Source organism: Rattus norvegicus, chromosome 9 (genome assembly GCF_036323735.1).
Source record: "Rattus norvegicus strain BN/NHsdMcwi chromosome 9, GRCr8, whole genome shotgun sequence".
NCBI classification, from domain to species: domain Eukaryota; kingdom Metazoa; phylum Chordata; class Mammalia; order Rodentia; family Muridae; genus Rattus; species Rattus norvegicus.
This window is the reverse complement of record NC_086027.1, coordinates 95869094-95895963: the sequence shown is the minus strand read 5'-3', so window position 1 is coordinate 95895963 and position 26870 is coordinate 95869094. Positions and strand designations below refer to the sequence as shown.

At 45.0% G+C, this 26870-nt stretch overlaps 1 protein-coding gene and 1 non-coding gene across 8 annotated transcripts in view; both read right to left on the bottom strand.

Moving 5' to 3' along the window:
• The window catches only part of Atg16l1 (autophagy related 16-like 1), a 35516-nt gene extending 9391 nt beyond the window's left edge, over window positions 1-26125 (bottom strand). Inside the window, exons 1-13 of one of the 7 annotated variants that reach the window (XM_006245419.5) lie at window positions 25836-26125; window positions 21831-21924; window positions 16962-17067; window positions 16247-16320; window positions 15221-15472; window positions 11075-11140; window positions 8802-8888; window positions 8158-8214; window positions 7900-7947; window positions 7174-7276; window positions 4027-4132; window positions 2846-2916; window positions 1311-1382 (exon numbers count right to left, since the gene is read on the bottom strand). In XM_006245419.5, the coding sequence (XP_006245481.1) occupies window positions 1311-1382; window positions 2846-2916; window positions 4027-4132; window positions 7174-7276; window positions 7900-7947; window positions 8158-8214; window positions 8802-8888; window positions 11075-11140; window positions 15221-15472; window positions 16247-16320; window positions 16962-17067; window positions 21831-21924; window positions 25836-25950 (1251 nt within the window). In that variant the 5' untranslated portion in view covers window positions 25951-26125. Of the gene's footprint in view, window positions 1-1310; window positions 1383-2845; window positions 2917-4026; window positions 4133-7173; window positions 7277-7899; window positions 7948-8157; window positions 8215-8801; window positions 8889-9043; window positions 9234-11074; window positions 11141-15220; window positions 15473-16246; window positions 16321-16961; window positions 17068-21830; window positions 21925-25835 lie in introns of those variants that run through there. The other 6 variants (XM_039083917.2, NM_001108809.3, XM_063267450.1 and 3 more) reach the window with 6 other exon arrangements.
• Scarna6l (small Cajal body-specific RNA 6 like) lies at window positions 5803-6072 on the bottom strand. The gene has a single exon (XR_005489589.1). It is a non-coding gene; the product is annotated as a small Cajal body-specific RNA 6 (non-coding RNA).
• Window positions 26126-26870: the final 745 nt, after the last annotated feature.

Genomic DNA, 26870 nt, shown 5'->3' with positions numbered 1-26870 from the left:
TAGCACCATGGCAGAAGAGGCAGGAGGATTCCTGCAAAGTGGAGGCCAACTTGGCTTATATGAATTTCATGCCAGCCAAGATAACACAGGAAGACTCTGATTCAAGAAATAAAAAAGATGTACATGCGCATGCGCACTGTGATACCTCCAGGCCTCATAACATCTGTACTCATATGCACATACTCACACAGACACACAGACACACACACACGAGTAAAAATAAAAGTAACTCTTACCAAAAAGCAAACCAGAAGAATGGTTAAGCACCACAGCTGACCACGGGTGGATTATTATGCAGCCCACAGCACTGGTCAGGCACCTTCTCCATGTTTAAAATGCAGAACCGAGAAACTGAGACTGTGTGGTGTGTTCAGACATAAGCTGCAGTAGCCCCTTGCTGAAGTCTTCCCGTCAGAAAACACAGCTGACTTTTCACCATTCACAGTATGTATGGATCTGTCATTTTTCCTGGGCTCATGTTTCTTATGCTTAGAACTGAATTTTCTTTCAAGTGAGAACCATGGGTTATTACCTCACAGTTCCTCCAGGAGAATGAGAAGCTAAAGGGGTAAGCTGTTGTGCTTCTGAAAAGTCTTTCACTTCATGCCTGTACCACCCAATCAGACCACCAAAATAACCGCAAGGACCTCTCTAGGCAACTGGCTCTCTCTGAAGAGCTCTCATACTTATTTTAACGACATGCCATCTTTGTGGGGCAGACACAAAAGCACCTGTGTCAAACTTACAATGCCCCACCAGGGTTTACCTTTCAGGACTCTGTGAAATCCTCTTTTCATCAGATACACAACTCTTAGAACCCAGTTCTGGTCTTTGTCCTGGGTACCAAACTGGGCTAAAATGCAGATTTCCTCACTAGCTGAAGCCACTCTTCCTTCCTCTGCACCCACCTCCAGTTTCCAGCTTTTCCACCTAAGCTCACACACTAAGTACATCCATGCATTCCTATAATCCCTACTCCCAACTGTGAGGAAACTTTTAGGGCTCAAGGCTTTTAAGAGCTACAATTTATATGCCTGTGTCTTAACTGACAAGTTAAGCTAAAACAGATTATTAAACATAACTGGTTCTTAAGAACTCAAAGAGCCCTGAGCTGATCATGGAAAATATGTTGAAACAACATATTTTTTGGCAAATTAAGAGTGTATAGGAAAAAATACAGATTTTCTCAGAAAAACATGAATTAAATATAATTTCCATAGAGAGGTACACAAATCTCCTAATTGAACAACCACGTACTGAGTGCCACATGCAATCAGAGTACCATGCTAGCCTTTTCAACAGTGTCTTACCCGTAATCGATAATCATCCACAGTCCAGATTCGGCTTGCAAAATCATTTGAAGCTGCTAATAGGTAAGCTCCCTACAAGAATAAAAAGGAAAAAACACAGCAAAATTCAGTTCATAAAGTACAGATCTCCAGTTCTCAGGTCTAAGATGGCATTCAGATGCTTTCAACTACTCCTCTAAGCTAGACACACACTGCCAGGGTGTGGACAAGTCTCCCTACCCAGTGCCTGAAGCTGAGTCATTCCTCCTGGATTCACCTGACCTTACAAGAGTGCAGTAGACACCTCAAACTCATCAGAACTCACTCAACCCATTCACCATTTCCTTCACCTCTGTCCCCTTAACAACAGGCAGGACTTTCTGATACTGATGGGCAAACCAGAGAGCCTGGAGGCCCCCACTCTTCTAACTCATCTCCTGCCTATCTTTGAGGCTGCCCATCTTCCTCTTCTCCTTCCTCTGGAGCTCTACTACTTAATCCTACTGTGCTTTTAGGGGCCATTCAGACCGCTTTATTCTGAATCTGTTTTTTTAAAACCTCTCAGGACTGAGGTAGGGCAATGGTAAGTCACTTGTATAGCATGTCCAAGTACCTGGGTTTGATCCCCAGAATTGCCAAAAACTCCTCTCAAGACTTATGGAATGGCTTCATGAGTGTCTAAACCTTCTGACACCATATGCTTCCAACTAACCAGTCTTTTTCCTTATGTTTCCCCAACATCCAGGCACCGGAGCTCGAGGCACAAAGATGACTATCACCTAGCCAGTGCCCATCTTTCAGGTAAGGATTTCAGCTTCGTGAGAAGCAGATATTGATGGTACCTTTCCCAAGGAGGGCAACAAACGTTGCAGGCACAGGGGCTATCAAACCAAAGAAGAAGCTCCATCAAGTCAGCAGCACTCTTGAGCACCAGAGATGTTACCATCACTCAGCAGTTTCTGGACCTGCCCTGCTCCAGCTCCTCTCTCTGCTCCTCTGCCTGCAATGCTCAACCTTTGCAGGTCTGCCTCAAACAGGTTTACTCTGCTCCCTGAGCTAGCATGACCTGCAGTTCAATGTTTTCTTGGCATTCTCTTTAAAATGGTGTGTGTGTGTGTGTGTGTGTGTGTGTGTGTGTGTGTGTGTGTGTGTGTGAGAGAGAGAGAGAGAGAGAGAGAGAGAGAGAGAGAGAGAGAGAGGGAGAGAGAGACCTAACACAGGTTTGTCAGGCTTGGTAGCCAGTGCTTGTGTCTGAGCCATCTTGCTGGCCTGGCTCTTTTAAAGGGAAATTTCTCAAGAGAAGATACTACCCCAACTCCTAGGAACTGGATTCAAACTGCAGAGAATGTGGAAGTCTTGTGGTTCTATTGTTACTGTTCTGTTTTAATTAAATTACTTTTTAAAAAGATCTCTGAAATTAGCCAGGCACAGTGGAGCACACTTGGGATGCAGAGGCAGGCCAGCCGGTTCTAGGACAGTCAGGGCCATATAAAATGTGACCCTGTTTAAAAAACAATCAAAACCCAACAACCTAAAGTCACGATATGGGTACTTACAGCACTATCAAATTCAATGCTTGTAATTCCCGCATTGCTGCCAGACAGGGAGCCCTTGAATTCACATTTATCTGCATGAAACAAAATTAAACTTGGTAAATGTGTTTAAGCATTAAGCTCCTAACAGAGCAGGAGCCTTCCTGCAGCACTGCGGTCAGACAAGACAGAGGGAAACGGGCATTCCGCTGCAGTTCCAGTCCTGCGGTGCACACGAAGGCATGTCACATGCACGCTTCCAGGCTGTCCCGTGGGACACACACAGAGCTTCACATTCCTTCTCAGTGAGTTTTGCTACATCAGTGTTTGGGCTTCCATCAGTATTGATGGAAACTAAGAATTTTGAGAACAACCTCCAACATTTCATAATTCCTGTTTTGGTAATGTTCATTTCACTATGGCCTGAAAAATTGTTGGACTCTATAATCCTATCAATCAAGACAGCCAACTGTCAATACCTCCCTCCCTGCAGACACCCCCTCACCAACAGTGCTTCTCTTCCAGCCCTCCATTCACCCTTCTCGTCTCCCCAGAGGAGTTTACTGACCCAAAAACCAAAACTATGCTACTATTTAGTTAATAGCTGGGCAAGTGCTCTACCGCTGAGCTACACCCATACTCATTAATTTTTATAAAGCACATCTGCCAAGATTTGTTTCCTCCTGGTGGAGCTTCGTCTTCTAACACTTAAGTCAGTCCACCTGTCCTACAGTAAGTCTCTGAGCAAAGCATGGCACTCCTGCAGGCTTCTACAGACTAAGGGCTTCAGCTGAGTCACTTTCCTGAAAATCAAGGAGCAGACAGGTACAATGCTTCACCAACGATCAATATATTCAGCTCAAAGGGTTCAATAAACTGCTTGTGCTCAGACATCAAAAGCAGTAACCGGCGTCTTTCTCTTTGCTCTAGAGTCTAGAGAAGGCTTCAGTGTTAGGAGCACGGGATTTTGACCTTAGCCCTGGAGAAGGCACAGCAGGAGCCATGAGTTCCAGGCTAGGCTGCACTCACTGTGAGACTCTGTCCCAAAGAGCAAAGAGCATACATTTCAGGACATGTGACCTCAGCTAGCCCCAACTCCACTACTCATACATTAAACACTCAAAATAAAATGAAATCAATTCAAAATAAAGCAAAAAGTCACTTAGCTGTCACCAGAGCTTCCCCGAGGACACCAAAGCTCTTACCTCCGAATGCTTCCCAAAGTTTAACCCTGCGGTCCATGCCTCCAGTGGCCAGTAACCGGGAGCCTGGACTGAACTGTACTGCATTGACCTCTCCGTCATGTGCATCCTGTAAGACAGTACCCTGTTTACGCTGACTTATCATCACCCAGGAGCCTAAGACATATACACACTCCAAATGCTTAACCTTCTGCCAAACACCCAACCTTAAACAGAGCTGGATCCAACCATGATCTCTGCACCTAAAGTCTCCAAGTTTCTACTTTCATTCATTTTATTCCCCCACAATTGCAGTGGTAGGAATTCATCCATTCAAATACAGTACTATCTCACTGTGTAGCCCAGGCTAACCCTAACTACAATGGTAATCCTCTGACCTTGGTCTCCTAAGCACTCCTAAGCACAGGGGTCTGCTACTATGTTTGGTTTATATTTACTTATGCGGAATTTATTCAAAATCAGCGCCAGGTGTGATGACATACACTTCCCTCTAACCCAAGCCCTCAGAAAGCAGACAGACTGCCAAAAGTTTAAGGCATGTGGGAAGGACAATAATATACCCCATAAAAAAGCACGTAAAATTAAAGTATATTGCCTGAAGTTTGCCTTCGTATGTGTGGGCCAGAAGAAGGTATCAGATCCCTTGAAGGAAGTGAGAGTTGGGAACCAAATTCAGGTCTTCTTAAAAGAGCAGCAAAGCACACTTAACGACTGAGACATCTCTCTAGCCTCAGAATTGCCTCTTACGTGCCAAATACTTACTAGATTTACTCTGATGTGTATCACTCGTATCTAGGTACCTAGTAACACACAACACCCTAAGGAAAGCTTGTGTGTGTGTGTGTGTGTGTGTGTGTGTGTGTGTGTGTGTGTGTATGGAGGGGTGGGGGTGCGCTTCGTAGGCTTCTCAATCTGCCTTAGTAACCTGAGGCAGGATTTCTCACTGATTTGAAGCTATGTTGGCAGTCAGCAAGACCCTGTAATTTTCTGTTCTCCATGCCTGTGCTGGGTGATGGGCACAAAGCCTTCCAGCAGCTTTCTAGATGAATTCTGAGGATATGAGCACAGGCCCTCGTAGACTGCACTAAGCCATCCCTGCAGCCCGGGCTAAAGGTTTTCTTGGCCTGTCCTAATACTGTGAGTCCGTGTAACTCATTCTGGAAACATGGCCCTAGAATGTATTAAAAGTGTGACATTCAACGAGTGTTTAGCCTCCTGGAGCTTCATTTTGTTTATCTACCAGAAAAAAATGTTATAACCCACACTGTGCCAAAAAAAATTTAAAAAAAAATCAGAAAAAGTGTCATTTTTAGGAGAATTGTAAGTTCTTCATTCAGAAATTCCTTTTTTTGTTTGTTTTTTTGAGATAGGTTAGAAATTGATTTCTGGGTCAGGCTGACACTTAACTCAGATTCTCTTCTCTCTGCTTCCTGAGTGCTGGGATTAAAAGCATGTGCTGCTGTGCCCAGCCCTTTCACAGGGGGTTTCTAGGATTAGCATGGATGAACACCCACATTCAAAATGAGACCAGGTTGAAGCATCCCATGTGACGGGGAAGAAAGAGATGGTGTCACTAAACTCCCTCAACACAACAGTGGATATAGAACTCCAAGTCCAGGAGTATAGCAAAGCCCAGGGAGGCAGCGTCTCCCAAACTGACTGAGACTTTGGTGATGTGATTATCCACTTTCCCACTCATGTCCAACGGCTGGCAATCTGGTAGCTGACCTGACTTTTTCACCTTGTGCAGCTTTCCTCTGTAAGAACATTCTGTCCTGAGGTCTCAGATTGAAAACTTGAGATCATGCACGGTCACACCCATCCGCCACTCATCAAGACTCCTGCATCATGGGTTCTGTTGGATAGCAGTCAGCTGTGAACCGCTCACTCTCGGAACACACACTGGCAGAATCCTCAAGTATCAGCTGCCACATTATCCCATGCACATAACTTCAAAGTGCTGGGGAGAAACAGGCTGCTGGGAGTAGAGGGCAAGGAAGGGGCTGTGACATTCAGTGCAATCAGACCTTTTACCAATCATCACTGACCTCTGTAAGGTATGGCTCTGCTGCTGCCCTATCCAACTCCTCCAAAGCAGGACTCATGACACCTGCGCTTCAGTCAGCTCATTGCAGTGACTGACAGCGACGATCTTCCAGTGCCCTGGACCAAAGGCTCTACCACCCAGGAGCCATTCCACTAACTGAAAGCAGGCTCGAGCTGCACGTCCCCTCAACCCCCTAAACCTGCCTTGCCTTAACCAACTCCAGGCATTGCAAGACAGGATGCCTCTCTGCTTCCCCACTGTTTTCCAGGCTTTGAGCAAGGTAGACCATTTTCTCAGGCTAGACCAATTTCTGTTCTAAAACCCAAATGGGACTAAGGTTACCTGTTACTGCTACAACCCAACTTAAGATTCCCAGGTACCTCTAATGTTTCCAGCGCAGTGTTGTGTCCATAGTTCCAATCACAGGCTCTTAGTGGTGGGAGTCATCCAGATACAGTTTGATTTATGAAACCAACACCTGACTCTGGTGGACGCCATTATTTTTAAATTTTATGTGTGTCTAAGAGTATTTTGTATTCATTAGTGTCTGTGCACCAGGAGTATGCCTGGTGCTCATGGGGCCAGAAGAGGGTGTTGGAGCCCCTGGAACCGAACTTACAGACAGGAGTAAGCTGCCATGTGATGCTGAAAATCAAACTCAGGTCTTCTGGAAGAGCAGCTAGTTCTCTCTCAACCACTGAGTCTTCTCTCTAGCTCCCACTTTTAACATGAACTATTTCTCTAATGCCTCTGAAAGACATAAGGCTCCATCAGGAATTTCACCTTAAACTGCAGCTAACTGGTAAAAACAACCGTACAAACTGGTAAAAACAACCGTACAAATTAGTTTCTTCTCCATCCCTAGTGTTCTCTTGCTCAAGTCACTCATCCTTTTAGCCAGTTGCCTGCCACAGAGGATGTCCCTAACAAGTTCTGTGGGCTGAAACTAAGCACAACATACCTTAATTCCTTACAGATCACAAAGCCAACAGGTCTAGACAAGTCAGCAATGAACAGCCTAGAGTAGCTCTCAAAGGATCACTTAGTTCCAGACCCTGCTACCGTCCCGGGCTCAGAGGGGCTTGGGTACAAAGCGTACTTACAAAGACATACGAGGCAGTAGTTGGGACTCTCACATCTTTACCAGAAGCAGGATGAGTGTCCACGACATCTTGGGGGACTGGGATGGAAGAGACAGAGCGTCTCCTAAGGAATAACAGAGGCAGACATCATACAAAACTGCACAGCATCAGTATCCACCAGACTGCCAGAAAGGCCTCAGTGATGACCTGGTTTAAGCAGTGTGCCTGTGCTAATCGCTGTCATCTTTCTACATCCTCCAAAATTCAGGACTCATACCATCTCACTCAAATGACAAGAAAGCGTCAGCACATACCTTACTTCTTGTTTGCTAATTCATGGGCTCCAAAGCCCTCACTGAAGCAGTCTTGAATGAAAGCTGCTTCCCCTGTCCATCGGCTGTGGGAAAGCCTTCTCTACCTAACACACTAGCTAGCTTGGAGGCGAGCACTGGCACTCTGAAACACGGTTTCAGGCTGATCTCCATGCCTACTGACAGCCACCCTCAGCTTTTACATTGTGGTCAAGGCAGAGTCAATCGCATGCTAAGAGAAAGCATCAAGAGCGTGATGACTGCACAGAGCTCAACCTGACGGCCCAGCTCAAGGGCTCCAGCATTCACTCCTAGGAGCATGCAAAGCATCCTGGTTAGCATGTGGACATCATGACGGCGGGCAGCATAGTGTGATCAGCACGATTATCAATAACCCACACTCACATGCTGGGCTGAGAGAGGGTAATATTTTCACCTGGCAGCATCAGAAGAATGATGTCCCAAAAGGGGAGATTCGGACAGACTAAAGGGAAAGGTCATAGATCAGCTCGCAGCAGGATAAAGAGAAAGGAAGTCGCAGAAAAGAGGAAGAAGCTAAATGACAAGCTGAATTAAGGCATCCATGTCCTTGGCACCACTGAGATTCTGGTGTACATTAAAACAATACATCACATACATATGCTTAGGTATATTTACACATTTTAAAAGGAAAGGTGAAGGTCTTCTAACCTACCCAAAGATATTAGTGATAGAATCCAGAAGGCCTCCAGCAGGCTGCGAGAGTCGCTTACTAAAGAGGAGGGGAGGATAGGTTTAAACCTTAGAAACATTTTGCCCCCAAAATCAAAACAGCCCCTAAAAACCAATAACTGGGAATACACTTTCCATTCCCAAATCCCAGTCAAGACAAACTCAACACAGCATTTGAACCACCAGCAAACAGTAAGGAGGGAGAAGGAAAACCCAGCCTATGGTCTTAAAGAAACAAAGGCTTCCCAGGCTTATTAACCTGATTTCCCTGCAAATAACAAGGAATCTGTCTAACTCACCTAAAAACTTCTGGGTGTTCATGGTAAATCCAACACATTCCTTCAGCGCTATTTTAACAAAACCCTACAATATCTATCCTTGTGTCCTAGGCTCTGAATGGTCATCATGTATAGTAAAGTTTAATGGTTCACCCATCTCTCAGAAGGCCATCATTTGTGTTAGAAATGCCTGGTCACCTGTCCGTACTCTGCCTCCCTCCCACTGTCCTCTCTGTGGGGAGGAATGGGCTTGGGGACTCTGGGCACATATGACTAGGTTCTCATGTCATGTCCACAAACTAAGGCACAATGATGAGCTCGCCTTTCCCCACCCAGCCAGTCCACTCACGTAGCTGCTCTGCTGATGGCTCGCACAGGAGAGGTCTCTTCTGTGTGATCTGAGGTCTCATCTACAATGACTTCAATGTCATCATCCCTGGAAAGAAATGAAAGAGAATCTCTGTCCCAAACAGGAGCTCTGCAGAGGCCAGTAACACATTCTAGTGATGGACTCTCTCTGGAGACTTTGTTGCAAAGTGATGAAGAAGAAAAGGGAACTACACTATGTTTGAGAAATATAAACTCTTTTACCTACTCAAAACCAACAATGCCAACCAAGAACACGCAAAACCTAAATGCATGTGCTTCTGACGGCTGGACGCTCTGCTCACTTCCTGTGCTATCATCTGGTCCAACATGCTCCTTTTTGGTGTTTATCCCAGCGGATGCCAGGTACCTCTGGAATTCCTCTTCCTACACATTCTTGTAGGTCAATTCTTTCCTGATTGTGGGGAAGGCAAGTAATTATTTTAATATTAATGATCTGTTGTGTTGCAAACTTCATGGGAAAAATAGCTTAAAAAGTTAAGAGTCCACCAGCTACTGTTTGGTGTATTAAGAATTTGAAAGCTAGATTTTTTTTTCCTTTCAAGGATTATCTGGATTATGAGCATATATACTTAAGAACCTGTTATACCAAGGCTAATAAGTAAATTTATTTTTCCTTATTTACTCTAGGATTACACATAGCTGCCTCACACTCTTGGCTGAGGTATAGAAGAGAATAAGGGGGAAAAGGCTGTGCTTGATTTTCGACTTGGCTGGCTTTCCTAGATCTAGTTTGAGAGAATCACAGGAGAAAGACGGCAAGAGGAGCTGAGTCTACACTGACAGAGTCTCAGGATTCTAAAGGCCCACACCCCAGAAAATATCAGGTCCTGCCAAGTCACCACTTCCACCCCTAAGCATACATGGCTCTGACCCACACTGTTCTATTCCCGAGGAGTACAGGTTAGATGAACCTCTCTAGCAAGCCCTCCCAGACTGGACTGCAGCACAAGCTTTCCATGTGGGATCCCAGGCAGGACCTTTTCATCTAGTCACCTGGTTACACTGGTTACAAGAGGCAGAGACATGACACTACCTTTTTTGTTGTTTTTCTTTTTAAAGTAACCAAATCTCATTTTTAGGTGACCTATTTATTTACTTTGTGGGTTTGAAAACACACAGCAAAACCAGTTTTCGCCCTTGAGGTCAGGAGATATACATGTTCTCCCCTAGAGCAAAGGTTAGCAGGAGAACTTTCATTTCTTCTAGGGTGAAAGGGTGCATGGGTGGACCATTTGAGTTTAAATCACTCCTCTCCACTTAAAAGAAAGCAATACGTGCTTTATTTTTTAAAAGTGTAAGTTCATTTAATGTGTGTTTAGCCTCCATGTATGTATGTATGATGCTGGGTATGTGGGAAGGTCAGAAAAGGGCACTGTATCCTGTAGCTGGAGAGAGAGATGGCTCTGAACCCAGGTGCTCAGCAAAAGCCACCCCTGCTTTAAACGCTGAGCATCTCAGCTCCAGGAGCTGATACGCATTTAAGTGACAGTGGGTCTGAAGCTAACATACTCTAGGAGAAAACCCATATGAATCAGAGCAGAGAGGACTGTTCCTGAAACACCCATTACGTAACAGACTTTCCCGTACCAGGCTCTCCATCTCCTACAGTAGACGGACTAAGAAGAGCTGCTGGTTCAGTTGCATTTCTTTTTGCTGAGATCGCTGACCTCGCTTATGTTTAGAAAACCGGACAAACGTCCACTAAGATGACAGACCAAGAATAAGAGACTGAAGCCACAGCACAGATTACATGACCACAGTCTAATGAGAGAAAGGCCAACGATCCAAGTGTCTACAGAAACAGTAAGGCAGCTCTGTGTGCAGGAAGTTAGTCATGGACAGCTGACTGCAGTCAACAAGAAAAACTTCTTGGAAAGTAATTTGGGGATATATCCAAAAGTCCTAAGTCAACACATATTACTTTAAAAATTTCATTCCTAGTAACTGACTTGAAATGTGGTCAAAGACCATTTTCAGGACATTCTTTCTAAGTGCAGCAAGAAGCCATCACAGTGAAACTAACTGGAGTGGTCACGTGCACGCTACCTTTCCAGTGGTGCTAACAGGTTTTTATTTTCTGCCTTTAATAGTTTAACTTTGGGCTGTGGCTGAAGTTCCAATCCCTAATACTTCCCCATAATAAAATAAACCTTTTCTTTTTTAGTGCTTAAAGAAATAAAACCATAAAAAAATCATTAGGAGCACTGTTTTGATTAATTTCTCTACACTTACTGTTCGACAGGTAGAGGTTCCTTTGCTGCTTCTGCAAGCTCCTTCTGCAACCGTGCTTGTCGCCTCCTGTTTGCAAAAATAAAATGAACAAGCAAAATGTAAAATTTTGCCGGTTTATGAAAGCACCATGTTTCACTCAACAAACTTTTAGCTCTGAAGGCAAAATTGAATATTCAGTTCAGGACTGAGGAGATGGCTCAGTGGGTAAGAGTGCTTGCTCACTGCCACAAGCATGAGGATCGGAGTTCAGATCCCAGCATCTACACAAAAGGCCCAGCGTGACACATGCCTAACCCCTGTGGGAGTGCAGACATAGGATCTTCAGTGCCAGTCTAACTTCAGGTTCAGTGAACAAGTCACAGCCAGTTCACCTGCATGTACTCATGCCCCTCCCCACACTAAGCCTTTTTAAATAACAGCTAGTATGCCCAAAGACACCCAAATACCCACACTAAATACAACTGAGATTCCCCACTGTAAGAAGGCTCCAGGTCCAGTTAAAAGGTATACGCCACCAAGCCTAATGACCAAAGTTAGATCCCTGTGTGGGAGCCTCCTGTCAACTGTGACAAATGCTCTCTTCCACACAAAAGAAAACCGGCCTGCAAAGACCCACGCCTGCCTAGGACAAAAAGGTGTTTTTAATCCCAGGGCTAGTATGGCTACGACTTACCTTTCTGTAGTAAACTATCTTATTAACCCAACCACAAAACAAAAATATAAAGAAACTCAGCGACTATCACAGTCTGCAGATGCTCAAGTCTTATATTACTTTATCTCTAGGTGACTTAGGCTACCAAAGGAAATGCAAAAACCATCTAAATAGTTACCTACAGTCCAAAGATGTGGGGCCTACTGACACCAAGGGATACCTGCATCACTGTTCCTGAGTAAGGCGCTCTGGTGGCTTGGACAAACCACTAAGTGGTCAGCATCTTACCCACTGCCACCCACCCCTTCCAAAATCACGTCTCTCTACTTTTTAGTCAAGGTGGTCTGTTCCCTTCCTTGGCAATTTTACCTGTGAAGGACCTCATCCCCACACTAAAATTCTAGTACTGGCTTTGTTTTTACATTGTGTGTGCGCACACGGGAAGTGCAAAGGGCCCCTGTGTGGAGGACTGAGGAGAACTTGCAAGAGTTGCTGTTCTCCCACCATGTGGGTCCCAGGGATCAAACACAGGTCAGTAGTCTTGGCAGCAGGTGTCTTTGAATGGTAAGCTGTCTTGCTAGCCCCCTAGCATTGCTTTTGAGGTACAATAAAGAACTATTTGAAAAAAATTCAAAGCCCTACTGAAGATCCTCTAATGTAGAAAAGTCATCTAAATGGCTTATTAGAGTTTTGGAAAGGAACAAGTCCGTTATGTGAAGGGGTGTCTTATATTTTTAACCACTGTAAAGAATGAAAATTAAGTTTTACAAGATAACAATTGATCAAAACATTCTTATAGCTGAAAAGTACCTGGACTTAGGGTGTAACACTAGTCTACAAGAAGTTGCTGGCAGACAATCTGAGGCCTTCTCCTTTCTATTCTATAACGTAAGAATAAAAACATGAAGGAGAGAGGCACAAGGTGCCTTAGTGCTTCTCTGATAGTCTGGATGTCCTCTGAATGCACCTTTTATAGCAACCATTGCTCTGGGCTATGGGGAAGATAATCTACCAGGAAGGCAGAACAGGGACCACCAGCTCCAGTCAGTGTAATTGCAACGACCCAAGCCAACCAACACCGTTAGAATCAAGGAAAAAAAAAAGAGTACCAAGACAGGGCTATGCTAGCAGAAAGGGCATAGCAAGAGAGTGCTTCTACACAACTCACTTTCCAGGGTCTATACCTGCAGTCACACAATGCCACTACCAGATCCCCTGGGGTCTTCATGACCCTAAGTCTGTCCAAGAAAGCTAAGGCATAGTTAAACCATTTAATACAAGTTCACATGCAACAGCAACGATGCACAGGGAGGCTCATTATTCCTTAGTCAGAGTTTCAGGGGCTGAGAGTGGCAGCTGCCCATCATGTCTAAAGCCTATAGGTTCAGGCCTTAGTTATACAAGAAAACTTCAGAAAGATACAAAAGATAAAAACAAGAAACAAACAAGCAAGCAAACAGAAAACAGCATCTCATCAACCCTAAATAAAAGTAGAACGCTTTATAGTTTATATTTCTAGTTTTGTAATCTCAAAACAACTAGAGCTATGGATTACTCTTCAAATACATAGTGATGAGGCTGGGCGAGGTGGTCTCCACCTTCAATCTCAGCACCTGAAGTCAGAGCCAGGCCTGGCCTATAAAGCTAGTGCCAGGCCACCGAGAACTACACAGAAAGCCATGCTCTGCAGTAAACAGCATTCCTGGTGCGCAGGCAGACATGCAGACAGAGCGCATACACATAAATACACAGGTAACTAAATATCTTAAAAAATGAATCCAAAAAAAAAACCCTAAAATGCATAATCTTAGTAGTCATAATCATAAAATTCCACTGCATGTGTGCTCAAGTCACAACTTCTGAGGACCCGGTTCCCCTCACTATGAGTCACATGCTGCCTTGACTAACCCCGTTTGTAGACGAGTTCTCCCACCTCCTTGGGATGAAGCCCAACAAGTGGCCAGTCTAAAGCAGTCGTCCAGTACTTGGAACACACCTGCCACCCAATTTCTCTGTCAACTCTATGGGCCAAAGCCACTGACCTGCCACTTCCCAATATCTGCACTAGAAGACTTTATTTTAAAAGAACATTTCCAGCCTAGTGGACAAAGTTGATTGCTGTAAAGTTTGATAATATTTGAGTTTGGTTTCCTGACAGCCTCATAAAGGGGAGAACCGATTTCACAGTGTTCTCCAACTTTCACAGGTACTTTCCTTCCTTTCACAGGTAGTGCTTTTCCTTCCTTACCTTGCTTGTGTGCATACACAAGAACTCACACACAGTGATGAAAAAAAAGAGCACTTCTTAATTTGCTGTTCTCTAATTTTAAGAAACCTAACAAATTTTACTGTCACTCTTTGATTTTCTGCCTGGAAATTTCTTTAGTATTCCTATTTAAGGAACCTTTCATAAAATAATCAGCACCCATTTGCTTTCTGACTTGACCTCTAGGACTTAATCTCTCCACCAATGTGAGACTGTAATGTGGCAGGGCAGGCACTCGACATTAGTCTTCAGAACTGATCCCTAGCACCACTATTGATGAATTAAAATTCTTCACAGACTGAGCCACAAACAGATTTTCCAGATAGATGTATTTAAGTGTGGTCTTGCAGTCTGAATGGAAGAATGTAAGAATGTGAACCCTGATCATGATATATAGTCAGCACCTGTGTGTGCACACGTGAATTCTAAACTCCTGCATGTCCTGTCACACAGATACAAATTCCTACTATGTTGGCTACTGGTCAGACAGGTGTTCTTTTCGAAAGCTTTGTTTTGTTCTGGATTTATGAGGTTTTTAATCAGGATTTAGTGGAACAGTATTAACTGAATGGCTTTAAATTCCTTTTTCAATGTAATGCATTTAAATGACACCCCGGTGGCCCATCCTTTATTCCTGCCATAAATCCTACCCTGACTTTGCCATATTAAAAAACATTAACAATGAATTTAGGAATCTCACTTTTAAATTCCTGAGATTAAGCTATTGTCTTGTTATTAGCGGTTGGAATTTTTGCCCAGGTCTGAACAGCTTCATGCATTGGGAGGTAGTAGCGGATATGCCACTAGAACAGTGAGGTCCTAACAGCATCTCTTTCAGCAGCTGCAGATGTTCCTGCAAATGCGAATTGCTCTGGTCCCCACATTTCTACTGTGGCTAGTATTTTCTGATCCCCACATTTCTACTGTGGCTAGTATTTTCTGATCCCCACATTTCTACTGTGGCTAGTATTTTCTGATCCCCACATTTCTACTGTGGCTAGTACTTTCTGATCCCCACATTTCTACTGTGGCTAGTACTTTCTGGTCCTCACATTTCTACTGTGGCTAGTACTTTCTGGTCCCCACATTTCTACTGTGGCTGGTATTTTCTGATTCATGAGCCTCTACCACCTACCACCCTGACAGCTGCCAGGCACATTTTTCTTTCCCAAGAACCAGGGTCTGCTCCATTCACTCCAGAGCCTACTGCTGCAGCTGGATGTCCCACCTGGAGTCCTTCTCATTCTCCGCATTAAGGCGATTGGCTTCTTGGGCCTTCTCAGCCATCCACCTGGTGACCAGTTCCTGGTTCTCCTCAGTAGTTTTCCTCAGTTTCTCTTCTAGGGCAGTAAAAGTAATCTGCAGGGCATCATACTCATCCTTCAGGGTCTGGTTGGCTACCTCAAGGTCCTGCAGTTTGGTGCGCAGGTCCAGGCAGTCTGCCTCCAGGTCAGAGATGGTCTGTAAACACTCTGCAATCCTGAAAGTACATTTGAGAGGAACTTTCCCTCATCAGAACCCTGTAACACAGCCAGGCACCTGGGCAAGCACCACCTAGGTGAGCTTGAGCAAGCAGCAGCGGGACATCGGCCACCACAGCTGGCCCCCCTAGCTCCTTGGTGTGCAGTTCAACAAGTGCCCAGGATGAAGCGCTGACTGACCACAAATGGCAGGGGCAGCAGTTTTTGAAGAAACAGAACCTGAGGGAAGGAAGGGGAGCTCTAGGCACTTCCCAAGTGTCAAAGGGCCCAGCAGGGGTCTCTCCGCAGCTCAAGGCACTGAGTCTACTTCTCAGTCTGCCAAAGTTCTCACCAGTCACCAATCTTTCTGCTCACATGGCATGGGCTTCTCCACTGTGCCCTGCCTCTAGTGGAAGACACTGGTGACTGCACAGTGGTCATGGAGAACTTTGAATGCCTCTGCAGCCTTCACTTGCAAGTGCATCCTTATTTCCTCAGGTAGGTACAGCACCTAGACCGAGGGCACCACCCCTGCTCTTCTTAGAAAAGAGAGCCAGGCTGTAAGCACTGCAGTAAGATTCTGGCTGAGCGCAGGGTGGTCCCCTTTTCATTAGCCCCGCTCTGACCAGCACGGCGCAGCACAGCGCGGCACAGCGCGGCGCAGCTCAGCTCAGCTCAGCTCAGCTCAGCACAGCACAGCACAGCACAGCACAGCACAGCACAGCACAGCACAGCACAGCACAACACACATGTGACCCGACAGCCAGAACCCAGGACACATGGTCTCTACTTACTTTGCTTCATTCGTCTGTATCTCCTTGTCCTTCTGCTGCATCTGGTTATTCAGGTCAATCACCAACTGAGCTAACTGGGAGATAAGTAATGCTCTTGTAAAGGAGAGACTTTTCAATCTCGACCACATGATGGGTTACTATTTCCTTAATTTTTAAGAAAGAAGAAGTGCCTGTGGGCTGGTAAAGTTAAAGGGGAAAGGGATATGGTTGCAAAGCAGGCAGAAGGGCCTTTGAGGCTTGGGCTGCTGCCTCTTACTGAGAATCTCAGTTGGTTCTGAGGTCTGTACGGAGGAAACTGTCTATGCTTCCACCTTGTGGCTGACTCAGCTCAACACAGTAAAGGCATTTTCTCATTTTAGAGCTGTCTAATCTAAGACCAGACACTAGAGTACAACACTCGCCCTCATGACTGATATCTGAGGATTCACACTTAAAAGCCGATGTATCCGGGAGACGTTTAGGGGATCACACAGTAAATTTTTTTCTCCTCCAGACTTCCCTATCATTCTTCTGAGGCTGCTGTTAAGAGCGGTGCTCTGGTTATGGCTCACCACCTGCTAACAGGCCTCATGTTGCTTGACGGTTCCCTCTGTTCTGTCCTATCCTGGGCTGCCTGCTGACCCACCTCCCACCCTACCCCCGCCTCATGGAGAGTTTGTAATGCCAAATTCGTCCAGATTACTGTACGCTTCAGGCCAGTGATTGTTTTCTTTACCTCCCCACGCTTCTTGTGCAGTTCAGTCAGCTCTTCCTGGTGTTTCATCTTCAACTGGGCCATTTCTTGTAGCTGACTGTCATTCCATGCACCATCGTGCCCAGGACTAAATCACCATCAGCCACACATAGACAACATGCACAAAAGAGTGAAATAAACAGTCAGACTCCAGACCTTTCTGACTAGGCAATAATAAATCACTAATCCAGAATTTAATCCTGCACAATCTACCAAACCACGCTGGTATCTGAAACAGTGGCAAATCCTGAGTCACAATCACAGCGGCCGGCCGGCCAGCCGGCCGGCCAGCTCAGGAGCAAAGGCGGGGCTCTGAAGAAAGTGTAGGTGAACAGCCAATGCGCCCACTTACTACAAGGACTGCATCCCAGCCCTGTGCAAGGTACTGCCGGCTCTGTCCAGAACAGAAGAAGGGAGCACAGAGCCCTGTTCTCAGGCATCTGACAAGAAAAGCAGATGGGCAAAATCAAATAGTATGTGAAGATACATGTTACAAAGTACAACTGAGGAAAGGAAGGGAACAGGGTAGAAAAGTCTGGGTTTCACTAAGGTGACCAGGAAGAAACAAAGGGCAAAACGTACTCACCTCTACCTGGCAATGGGCCCTCTGAGTAGAGGAGGCTGTACACTACAGACTGGGAGGGGCACAGTGTGAGTGAAGGGGAACAAGAACCAAGACTCGGAAAGTAAGATTATGCTGAGCCTCCACTCCTGGACTGCAGGGATGCATTCACTCACTGACAAAAGGTTCAGCAGTCTGAGATGGGGAAGGAGTGTAGTGCAGGAGCAGAAACAGTGAGACCAATTAGCAGGACATTGGGGAACATTGCCTACTACCGAAGGCAGCTCACACCACAGGGGTGCCACTAGAGACAGTTGAGTCTAGACCCATTCTGAAGTGTGGATGTGGGGAATGAAAGACTGACAGGAACTAAGATGACTCAAGGCTTGGGACCTGAGCAACCAGCACACTAGGTATCATTAACTGTATGTCAAGACTGGGAGGAAAATGTCTAGGCAGGACAGGATTCTCCTACAGCCATCCACACTGAAAGCTCACCAGTAAGGTCAGCGTACAGACATGCATGAGGCTGCAGGAGCACAGGACACCACAATGCTCTCTCTGCTTTGGGAACGTTGTCAGATATTTGACATTATCTCAGAAACAAGACTATGAGGAAAACCAGTGAAAGGCTCTAAATAGAAGGATAGAAGGGTGCAGGGGTTGAGATAAAAGTTAATCAGTTAACAGCTGCTGGTAAAACAAACTATGTGGAAACCCAGACTTAAACCCCACAACAGACCTGCAGGGCAGCTAACTCTGATCAGAGAAATACCTGGACTCAAATCCAAACAGATCCAGCAGCAGTAACCATTTCTCCTCAGGGAATGCCTGCCAGTCCCAAACCCAAACAGATCCAGCAGTAGCCATCTCTCCTCAAGGAATGCTTGCCAGTCCCAAAGAGCTCTTCTCCAAAGCTCAAGGGAGAACAGACACCAGACACCAATAGCTCTTGTCAGGTGTGGGCACTACACACTTTGACAAGTGCTACCTGCTCCCAGTAGCTCAGGGACCAGGGACTCAGAATCTTTATTTTCCTTTTATTTCAGAGATTCTGTAAAATTTTGACTGACTACGACTGAAAATTCAAGGTTCAAGAGAAGGTTCTTGGCAAGAGCTACAGATACTCATTCGTGGTGTCTCTGATCTGAAAAAAGGGACAGAAAAAGGGAAGAAGGCGGGACGGTAAATCAGAGCATCCACACTGACAGGGCTGCTCCTTAGGATTTAGGATATGTGCAGCATGGGAGGGGTGACGGCAAAGAGCAGCATAATCAAGTGGCATGGCCACAGATGCCGTAATCCCAGAAGAGGCAGGAGGAGCTCTGTGAGTTCAAAGCCAGCCTTTTCTACAGAGTTCCAAGACAGCCAGGGCTAAACAGCAAGGCCCTGTCTTAGAACAGCACAGTAATACCACATAAGTCAAGCCCTACTGATACATGGGTTTTATTGTACATCTAAGCATAAATATTCGTTTACCTCACCCTTTTAGGCAACTGAATACTTCCCTAATCTTAGCCCAGGAACTAGAAACCAGCAGACAAAAATGGACACTGCCTTGTTTAAAGCCATCCTTGATGACTTTAAGAATGATCAGAAGGTATCTCACTAAATCTTTCTCCCAGTGCATAGAGTATGGAATGTACAAAGCATTGAGGGTATTCTAGCATATGGGCTGGCATTCAACACAAAGTCTCATGAAATGAAAGCTGTAAGAAATCAAGTCATTCCTCACACGCGGTTGGGAGGGGTTGAAAAGAGTAACAGGGAGGACTTTCTAGGATGGTGGACTGCAGACAACAGGCTGTGGAAACTTGCAGATAGAAACAGCACCCAAAATTGCTAGGGACAAGGCAAGAAGGGATAGGCCACACCCCTGCTTTGGGACCAGTGACTTCCTTCTACTCACAATGAAACAAAGGGACTGTTAGCTTCTGCGAACACTCTTAACACATTTCCAAGCAAACATCCCTTTGTGCCAGTCTCTGGCTTGGCTTCTGTCCCCACTAAGTGGGTTTATTAACTCTCACCTCTGCATCCCCAATGCCTGGCCATATTACAGTCAAAAATCTAAAGTGAAAGAGACTCTAGCCATAGTTCAGGAATGAAAAGGTAGTGGCAAAATAAACTACTGGACAGAATCAGAAGTCTGAGGTAAAAACTCAAAAGCATGAGTGGACACGGAGGGAAAGAGGAACCCAGACAACTTGTGGAAGGACAGCAGTAATGGAAACAAGGCAGTCAGGAGGCTGGCTCATTATGGATGTTTGTGGAAAGACAGACTTCCAGTAAAACAACCACAAATAAAATCCAGACAATTAGCTCCTCCCCAGCCCCAGCAAATCAATTTGTTGATCATACAGGAATATAGTCACTGTGCTGATTGCTTTCATTACTCGACACAAGCTGGGCTCATCTGAGGGAAGGAAACCTCAACTGAAAAATGGCCCCAGTTGGCAAATATGTGGGGCACTTAGATTAACGATTTAGGGCCTAGCCCACCAAGAGGGGTGACAACCCTAGGCAGGTGGTCCTGAGTGTATGAGAAAACAAGCCGAGTGGGTCACGGGAAGCAGTGTTGCCCCATGGCCTCTGCTGCAGTTGCGGCTGGCAAGTTCCTGTCTTTCCAAGTACCTATGTTGGTTTCCTTCAATGATGGACTGTGACTAGGATGTATACACTAAATAAACCCTTTCTTCCACTGGTGGCTTTTGGTTACAATTTTTATGACAGAAACAGAAACCTAATTAGGACAGTCACCAAGAGCTTACTAGACAGTCCAGGACTGCTGTTGTGCTTTGGGGGCAGAGGCAGGCAGATCTCTTGAGTTTGAGACCAGCCTGGTTTACAGAGTGAGTTCCAGGACAGCCAGGGCTACATAGAAAAATCCTGTCTCAAAAAAACCCCAAAGATTACCCAGACAGAAATATAATCTTTAGCTGACTGAATTTAGAGAACAAGGTAAAGCTGCATTTCCGGGAGTGAGGAATAAGCAGAGCATTGTTAAAGAGCATATTAAACATGACTCTTCAGGCCGCACACGCAGGATCTCCTGCACTGTGACTAAGCAAAAGACAAAACACAAGCCGGGCAGAGCCATCTCTTCTCTAGGGTTTTCTTACCCTGTCACCAGAAGACCCTGCCAGATGGACAGGAAGCTGTGTGGAAGATACGTTTATAGGCAGAAGTAAGTGGCAGGGCACATGAATCATTTCTGGTTTTGTCTTAAAACCTTAAATTAGCTACCTTGTTTTTAACAATTACTAGGTGTCAACATGATTAAGAATGGGCACTGCTCCTCACAAGCCACCAACTACACAAGCATCACAATGATCTGGAGAGAGGACAGAATGACCGTGAGCCCCATGCACCATGGCATGGCTCTCCATTAAGACTTCGGAAACAAATCACTCCCTGTATTTGTCAGGACTCACCTTTTCCATTAACACAGACTGCTACTTCTCAATCTAGCTCTTGAAAGAAAAAAGCCTGTTGCAACCTGTTAATTTGATTTCACAAGCTAAAGCTGAAAACACCAGGCTAAAGGGATCAAACAGACCAGTACTACAATAATGTTTGTCACTTAATCCTGTTTAACAAAGCTCTGGAAGACTACTCAGGAACCCACCTGTTTCTAATTATTACCCCTTTAAAGACAGGGTCACTCTGTTCCCTTGGCTAGCCTGGAATCTGCTATGTAGATCAATCTAGCTTCAGACTTAGAGATCTGCCTGCCTCTGTCTTCCAAATGCTAGAATTACAGGTGTGCAACACCAGACATAGCTCCTGTTTTTGATTATTCAAAAAGTAGAACCCAGGGGATTAGAAGAAACACTCACATAGGTAACATGTGAACAGGGCTTGAGAACTTTCTCAACCTGATAATACTGTAAGTGTGTGTGTGTGTGTGTGTGTGTGTGTGTGTGTGTGTGTGTGTGTGTGTGTGTTTCTGAACAACCCTTTTAGTTACATGATTTTAGGAGTTGTGATCTGAAGGCAACTGAGACAAACTGGGCTAGAAAATAGTGTCTGTTTGCTTCAAAGGTGGTAACTGAGCATGGCATGCTGGTGTGTGCCTAGAATCCCAGCACCAGGGAAGCTGAAGAAGGATCACTACAAATTCAAGACTAGCCTGGGCTATAGCCTTGCCTCTAAAGTAAATAAATAAATACGCAAGAGAGAGAGAGAGAGAGAGAGAGAGAGAGAGAGAGAGAGAGAGAGAGAGAGAGAGAGGGGAACGTAAGACAAGTTTCCAATAAAATGCACAACACAGCTTTGCTTCGGAATACCTTATTTCATGCCTATTTGGTACGTCGTGCTTTTCAGCCTGTAGTTTCTGGGTCAATACTGAATGAAGATCTGACTTCTCCAGCAACTTGGTATCTGTGTACATAAAAAGAAAAAAAAAAGCTGTTATTGTACCATGCGCAGATCTTACAAAGTTTGGGACCAAGAAGCACAAGATGTCCTGAGCATGTGTCATCATTATTAGGTGTCGAACTATGTTTGTGGTAGGCTTCGTCACATGTAGCAATCTAGGAACTTAATTGTTCAGATGTGTCTGACCCAGACCCATGGACACTTACCCGGAAGAATGACCCCTATAGAGAAAACTAAAATAGCTTCCACCTTATTATTTTCCACCTATGGAGTAGGAGCAAAATACCATGCACCATAGCAAAATGAAAGGTTAGGTATTGTAAAACTTTATTGATGAATTTAACTACTTTTTAGATCAGGGAACAACCAAAAAAAAAAAAAAAAAAAAAAACAAACCAAAAAAACAAAAAACAAAAAAACTAATGGACTGGAAATAAACATAGGAGCCAACACAGGAAAAAGGATGGAATATTTAGTCTTTATTAATGTATTGCTATAATTACTATTATTATTAGAAACAGGGTTTCCTTATGTAGTCCAGTCTGTCCTGTAACTTGCTTTGTACACACTGGGCTATCCTCAAACTCAGAGGTCCGCCAGCTTGGATTAAAGGTGTAAATGTAAACATTTAGACTTCGTATTGCCAATGATGAAATAAAACTCTGAAGGTAGGCAGCTATATGAAAAAGTTGAACTAGAAAGATGACAAAAACCCCTGTGAGGTTTCTTGCTCAGAAAATTGGACAGAAGTTTATGTTTAAACTCTATAGGAAAAGACTTTGGCAATAAAAGAGTTCTTTCTGCCCATATGAGATGGTAAATAGTACAGGAATTCAAAAGAACAGACAGGGCTTGAAAGATGTAGTCAGACTCAAAAGGTACAGTCCAATAAGGTCTGATTGTGGGGGCTCTAAAGGGGGAGAAATGGGGAAGATGCCTCCACAAAAGGTCACAGCCTATAGTTCTATAACAAAAAGCGAATTAACAACAAGGAAACATGACGGTCTACTCATGTGGAGCCATGTGAGTCAAGACAGTGAGGTTTAAGATTCTCTTTCCCAGTATCTAGTTCTTCCTAGTTATCTGATGAGATTACTATGGGGAGACTGTGGAACAAGTGTAGTTGTTCAGTGGGCGAGTAGTATAGTGGTCTAGCATGCTTTGGGCTCGAGGGCTCAGTATTGCCTAAGAAAAAAATGTTCAGTTGGTTAAAGAGCCCTTCTTATGCTCGAAGGAGAAATGGGAGTCAAAGGATAGCTCTGAGTCAGGGGCAATGCCTTTAATCTCAGCATCCTGTAGGCTTAAAAGAGAACCTGAGCTGGAGGCCAATCTGGGTCACAAAAAGACCCAGTCCAAAAAACAAAGCACCACATTCTGAGTTCCGACATCACTAAGCAGAACAAGAACCTGACCGTGGGAACCTCGGAGAACTTTGAAGGAAGGTAGCTACATATCCAAAATACAACCAAAGCGGGGCACGGTGACAGCCCACTTCTCCTTAAAACAGTGCAGGAAACCATGCCCTCCATTTGATGAGCCTTAGGAGGAAGTGGTTCCTTGAATAGCATGACAAAAAAGAGGGTGTCGTTCAGTTTCACCACAGATGGACATCCTGTGAGAAGGGCAGGTAGGGCTTTTAAAGGACACCCGGCAGTTAAGAGGGCTCCTTCATAAAGGCTTTCTCCTAAAGAGAAGGATCGATAACGGAGCCTATGCCTACCCAAGGCCTCTCTTCATGTTTCTCTTCAGGTTCAGACAGGAACTACACAAGGAACGCAAGGGAGATGGTCAGAAATGATCAGCTTGAAAGGCTAGAATGAACTAGGTCACAGTCAGACTAGAAAAGAGATGGCCAATGCCCTGGCCTATGAAGAAAGATACAAGGAAGCAAAGGTTGTCGGTCCAACCTGCTCCATTGGCCTGTCATACTGAGTTCTCTTCTCACAACGAATCAAACAGCCTGACTGACTAAAGATCAGCCAGACCTTACGCTCTATCCAGCACTAGTATTGGTCCCTAAACTGACCAATACTAGTATATAATCTAAAGTAGGGTGGACAGTAGGATTAGCTTCCTAAATTACAGCTTTATAGTCTACCTAGTGCCTTTACTAGCTTATCAAGTGCAGAGGTCCCACCCTCTAAAGGCTATAAACACAAGAAACTTCTTTCTTCTGTGGTTGTTGTTGGATGTCCCAGATTCCCTTGCTCCAAGTAACAGTATTATTTAAGGACCTGAAATTCATCTCAGCTTATCCCTCCAGAACTTAGAAAGAATCTTCATTATTTAAAATAATACTTTCCATTTCTGACTGTTCAGTTTGACTCTCTCCTACCAGTAGGCTACCCAGTTTTCAAATTAAAAAAATCAAATCAAAATATAACGAAAATGACTCAATTTGTCTCCAAGATTATTAGTACCTGACATTTATGTTTTACCGTACAGATGGTGTTTAATGCTCTTAGATACAATCTGTTTTTATGAAGCAGGCATGGAATGTCTTCACTCCCATTTTAAGATGCATCAAACCAGGGGTTGGGGATTTAGCTCAGTGGTAGAGCGCTTGCTTAGCAAACGCAAGGCTCTGGGTTCCGTCCCCAGCTCCGAAAAAAAGAAAAAGGAGAAAGAAAAAAAAAGAGAAAAAAAAAAAGATGCATCAAACCAGCAAAGTGAAAAGGTCTGACTTTTAACTACATTATCTTCTAAAGAGAAACAAGAACAGAACCCATGAAATGTGTAAGCGGATTCCTGAGCTACAGAAACAGCCATTGCTCTCCCAGAGTACAAGGGAGCAACACTACAGAGAGAGCATCCCCTTTCTGATCACCTTTTAAAAGAGACTAAGTGCAGTGAAAGGACCATTTCTCAGGAGATCCAACAAGAGCAAAGGCATTAGTGTCTTAAAACTAAAATCGAATGTCATCACAACATTAATCCATACTGAAACTTAATCATCGTTGACCTTTGTGCTTTATAAAATTTAAGATGAAATACACGCCAATTACTTAAAGCACTCAAATTTGTGTGCAAATCAGAACCACTTGGGAAGCATAGAAAAGGTATTATTTATCCTGCTATTTATACTGGTTTTATTAGTCTGAGGTGATTTTGATTTTCAATTATTTTTTTTAAATCCCCAGATGATTCTAATGTACAAATAACTACTGATTTATCCCAATCAGAAGGCAAACAGCAGAATTGCTATTTCGAATCCCACTATCCGCAAAAACTTAGGAGGAAGATTTTGCCCAGGTTATCCCAGGAAGCAGATGGGACCTCAGGATCCAAGAGTGACAACTTCTTCCTTCAAACGTCAGACAGAGTGGCAAAACTGGGAACACGAGACACGAAAATGCTCGTTGAGAACCCTCCTTAAGAATACAAAGGATACTTTCCATCCTTAAAATCGCAAACAGCGGCGAAGAAACCACTTCTTTCTCACTTAAGGCTTTCAATAATGGCAAAGGCTGTGATCCAACGGGCAGATCATAAAACTGAAATGTGTACAAAAAATATGGAGGCCTGTGAAGTCAAAAACCACTAGTTCCACAGAACTCTGAAGAGAACGCCCATCTCTCAAGTTAATGCTTAAAGTCAATCTCTGTCTTGAACTTGATCTCTTAAACACGATGTTTTTGGAGCTCGACTACCTAAATGCATCAGCGTCGTCTGGGTTGTCAGATTTACAACCACAAACGATGGCTGTGGAAAGAACGTGGACGGGGAACCCTCCATGATCCCTTCCAAGGTTTAAGTCAAAGAAGGAAGAGAAGCAATGAAAGGGTTTGGGGCGTGCGGGGCGCAAGGTCCCCGCCGAGGACGCCATGCGCGCGGGCAGAGCCAGAGTTCTGCCAGGGGTTCCTGCTGCGGCGCCGCGTTCCACTCCCCACCCCGGGCCCTCGCGTGCTGCTCACACTGCAGAATGATCTCCTCGAACGCCTGCCTCTGCAGCCGGTCCCGGCGCCTCAGTTCCTCCGCGATGTGGCGCTTCCAGCGGGGAAAGTCTGCGGCGCGGAGGCCCGACGACATGTCGAATGCTGCCCCGGCGCCTCAGGGCGGCCGATCCGCGCCGACACTCAGGACTGCAGGTTGCAGCGTGCTGCAAGGCGCGAGCCAACAGAAGCCGGCCTCCGGAACCTCACCTCTCCACACCGGGCACCCCTGAGGCTATCTGGGATGGTTTTCCGGTGTCTGCCGGAAATTATGTTGGAGAAGGCCGGAAGGCCCGCCTCATTGCCGAACGTCGTAGGCCGCGCGCAAGCTCGGCCGGAGACGTCGTGGGACGCTCTCAAATGACGCAATCATGAAGCCGGAAGCGTCTGTGTTGAGAGGCAGCCGCTGGGAGGCACCCTGCCTTCGCGGAAGGAGACCGGAAAGTGGCTATATTTGTCCGCTGGTGTCTGTTTCCTTGCTACTTTTATTTTGTGTTGCGTTTTCTTTTTTTGTCCGCCCGCTTTTTCTTTATACCGGGGGGGGGGGCACTCCCTCTGTGTGTAGTGAATGTTTGTCGTTGAGTGACATATCCTCCCTAAGCATTAGTTGCCTAACCTGTAAAATGGAGGTGGTAATGGTACTTAACCGGAATGTGAAAAGCTATGAAATGTAATTTCTTTCAGCTGCATGGCTAGTCTGTCTTTACCTAGACAACGGTGTCCCTCCAAGACCCACCCAAACTGAATTTTTGCTCATGCGTGTGTGCCTTCAAGGCTGCTGTCAAACTCCTGGACTCAGACCATCTCTTTGGTTTTTTGGTTACTATGCTCTCAAAGGATATGAGTCAGTTGAGAGACACAGTTTAAAGAGAAGTTTAGCAAAGTAAAAACTAAAGAGAGGAGTGGACTTTCTCAAAAGATATCTCTGTTGGGGATTTTTAAAGAATTTTTTTTTCTTAATGAAAAAGAGGTGTGTAACATAATTCATGGAATAAGGCAGCCCCTTCCCCTCTCAGG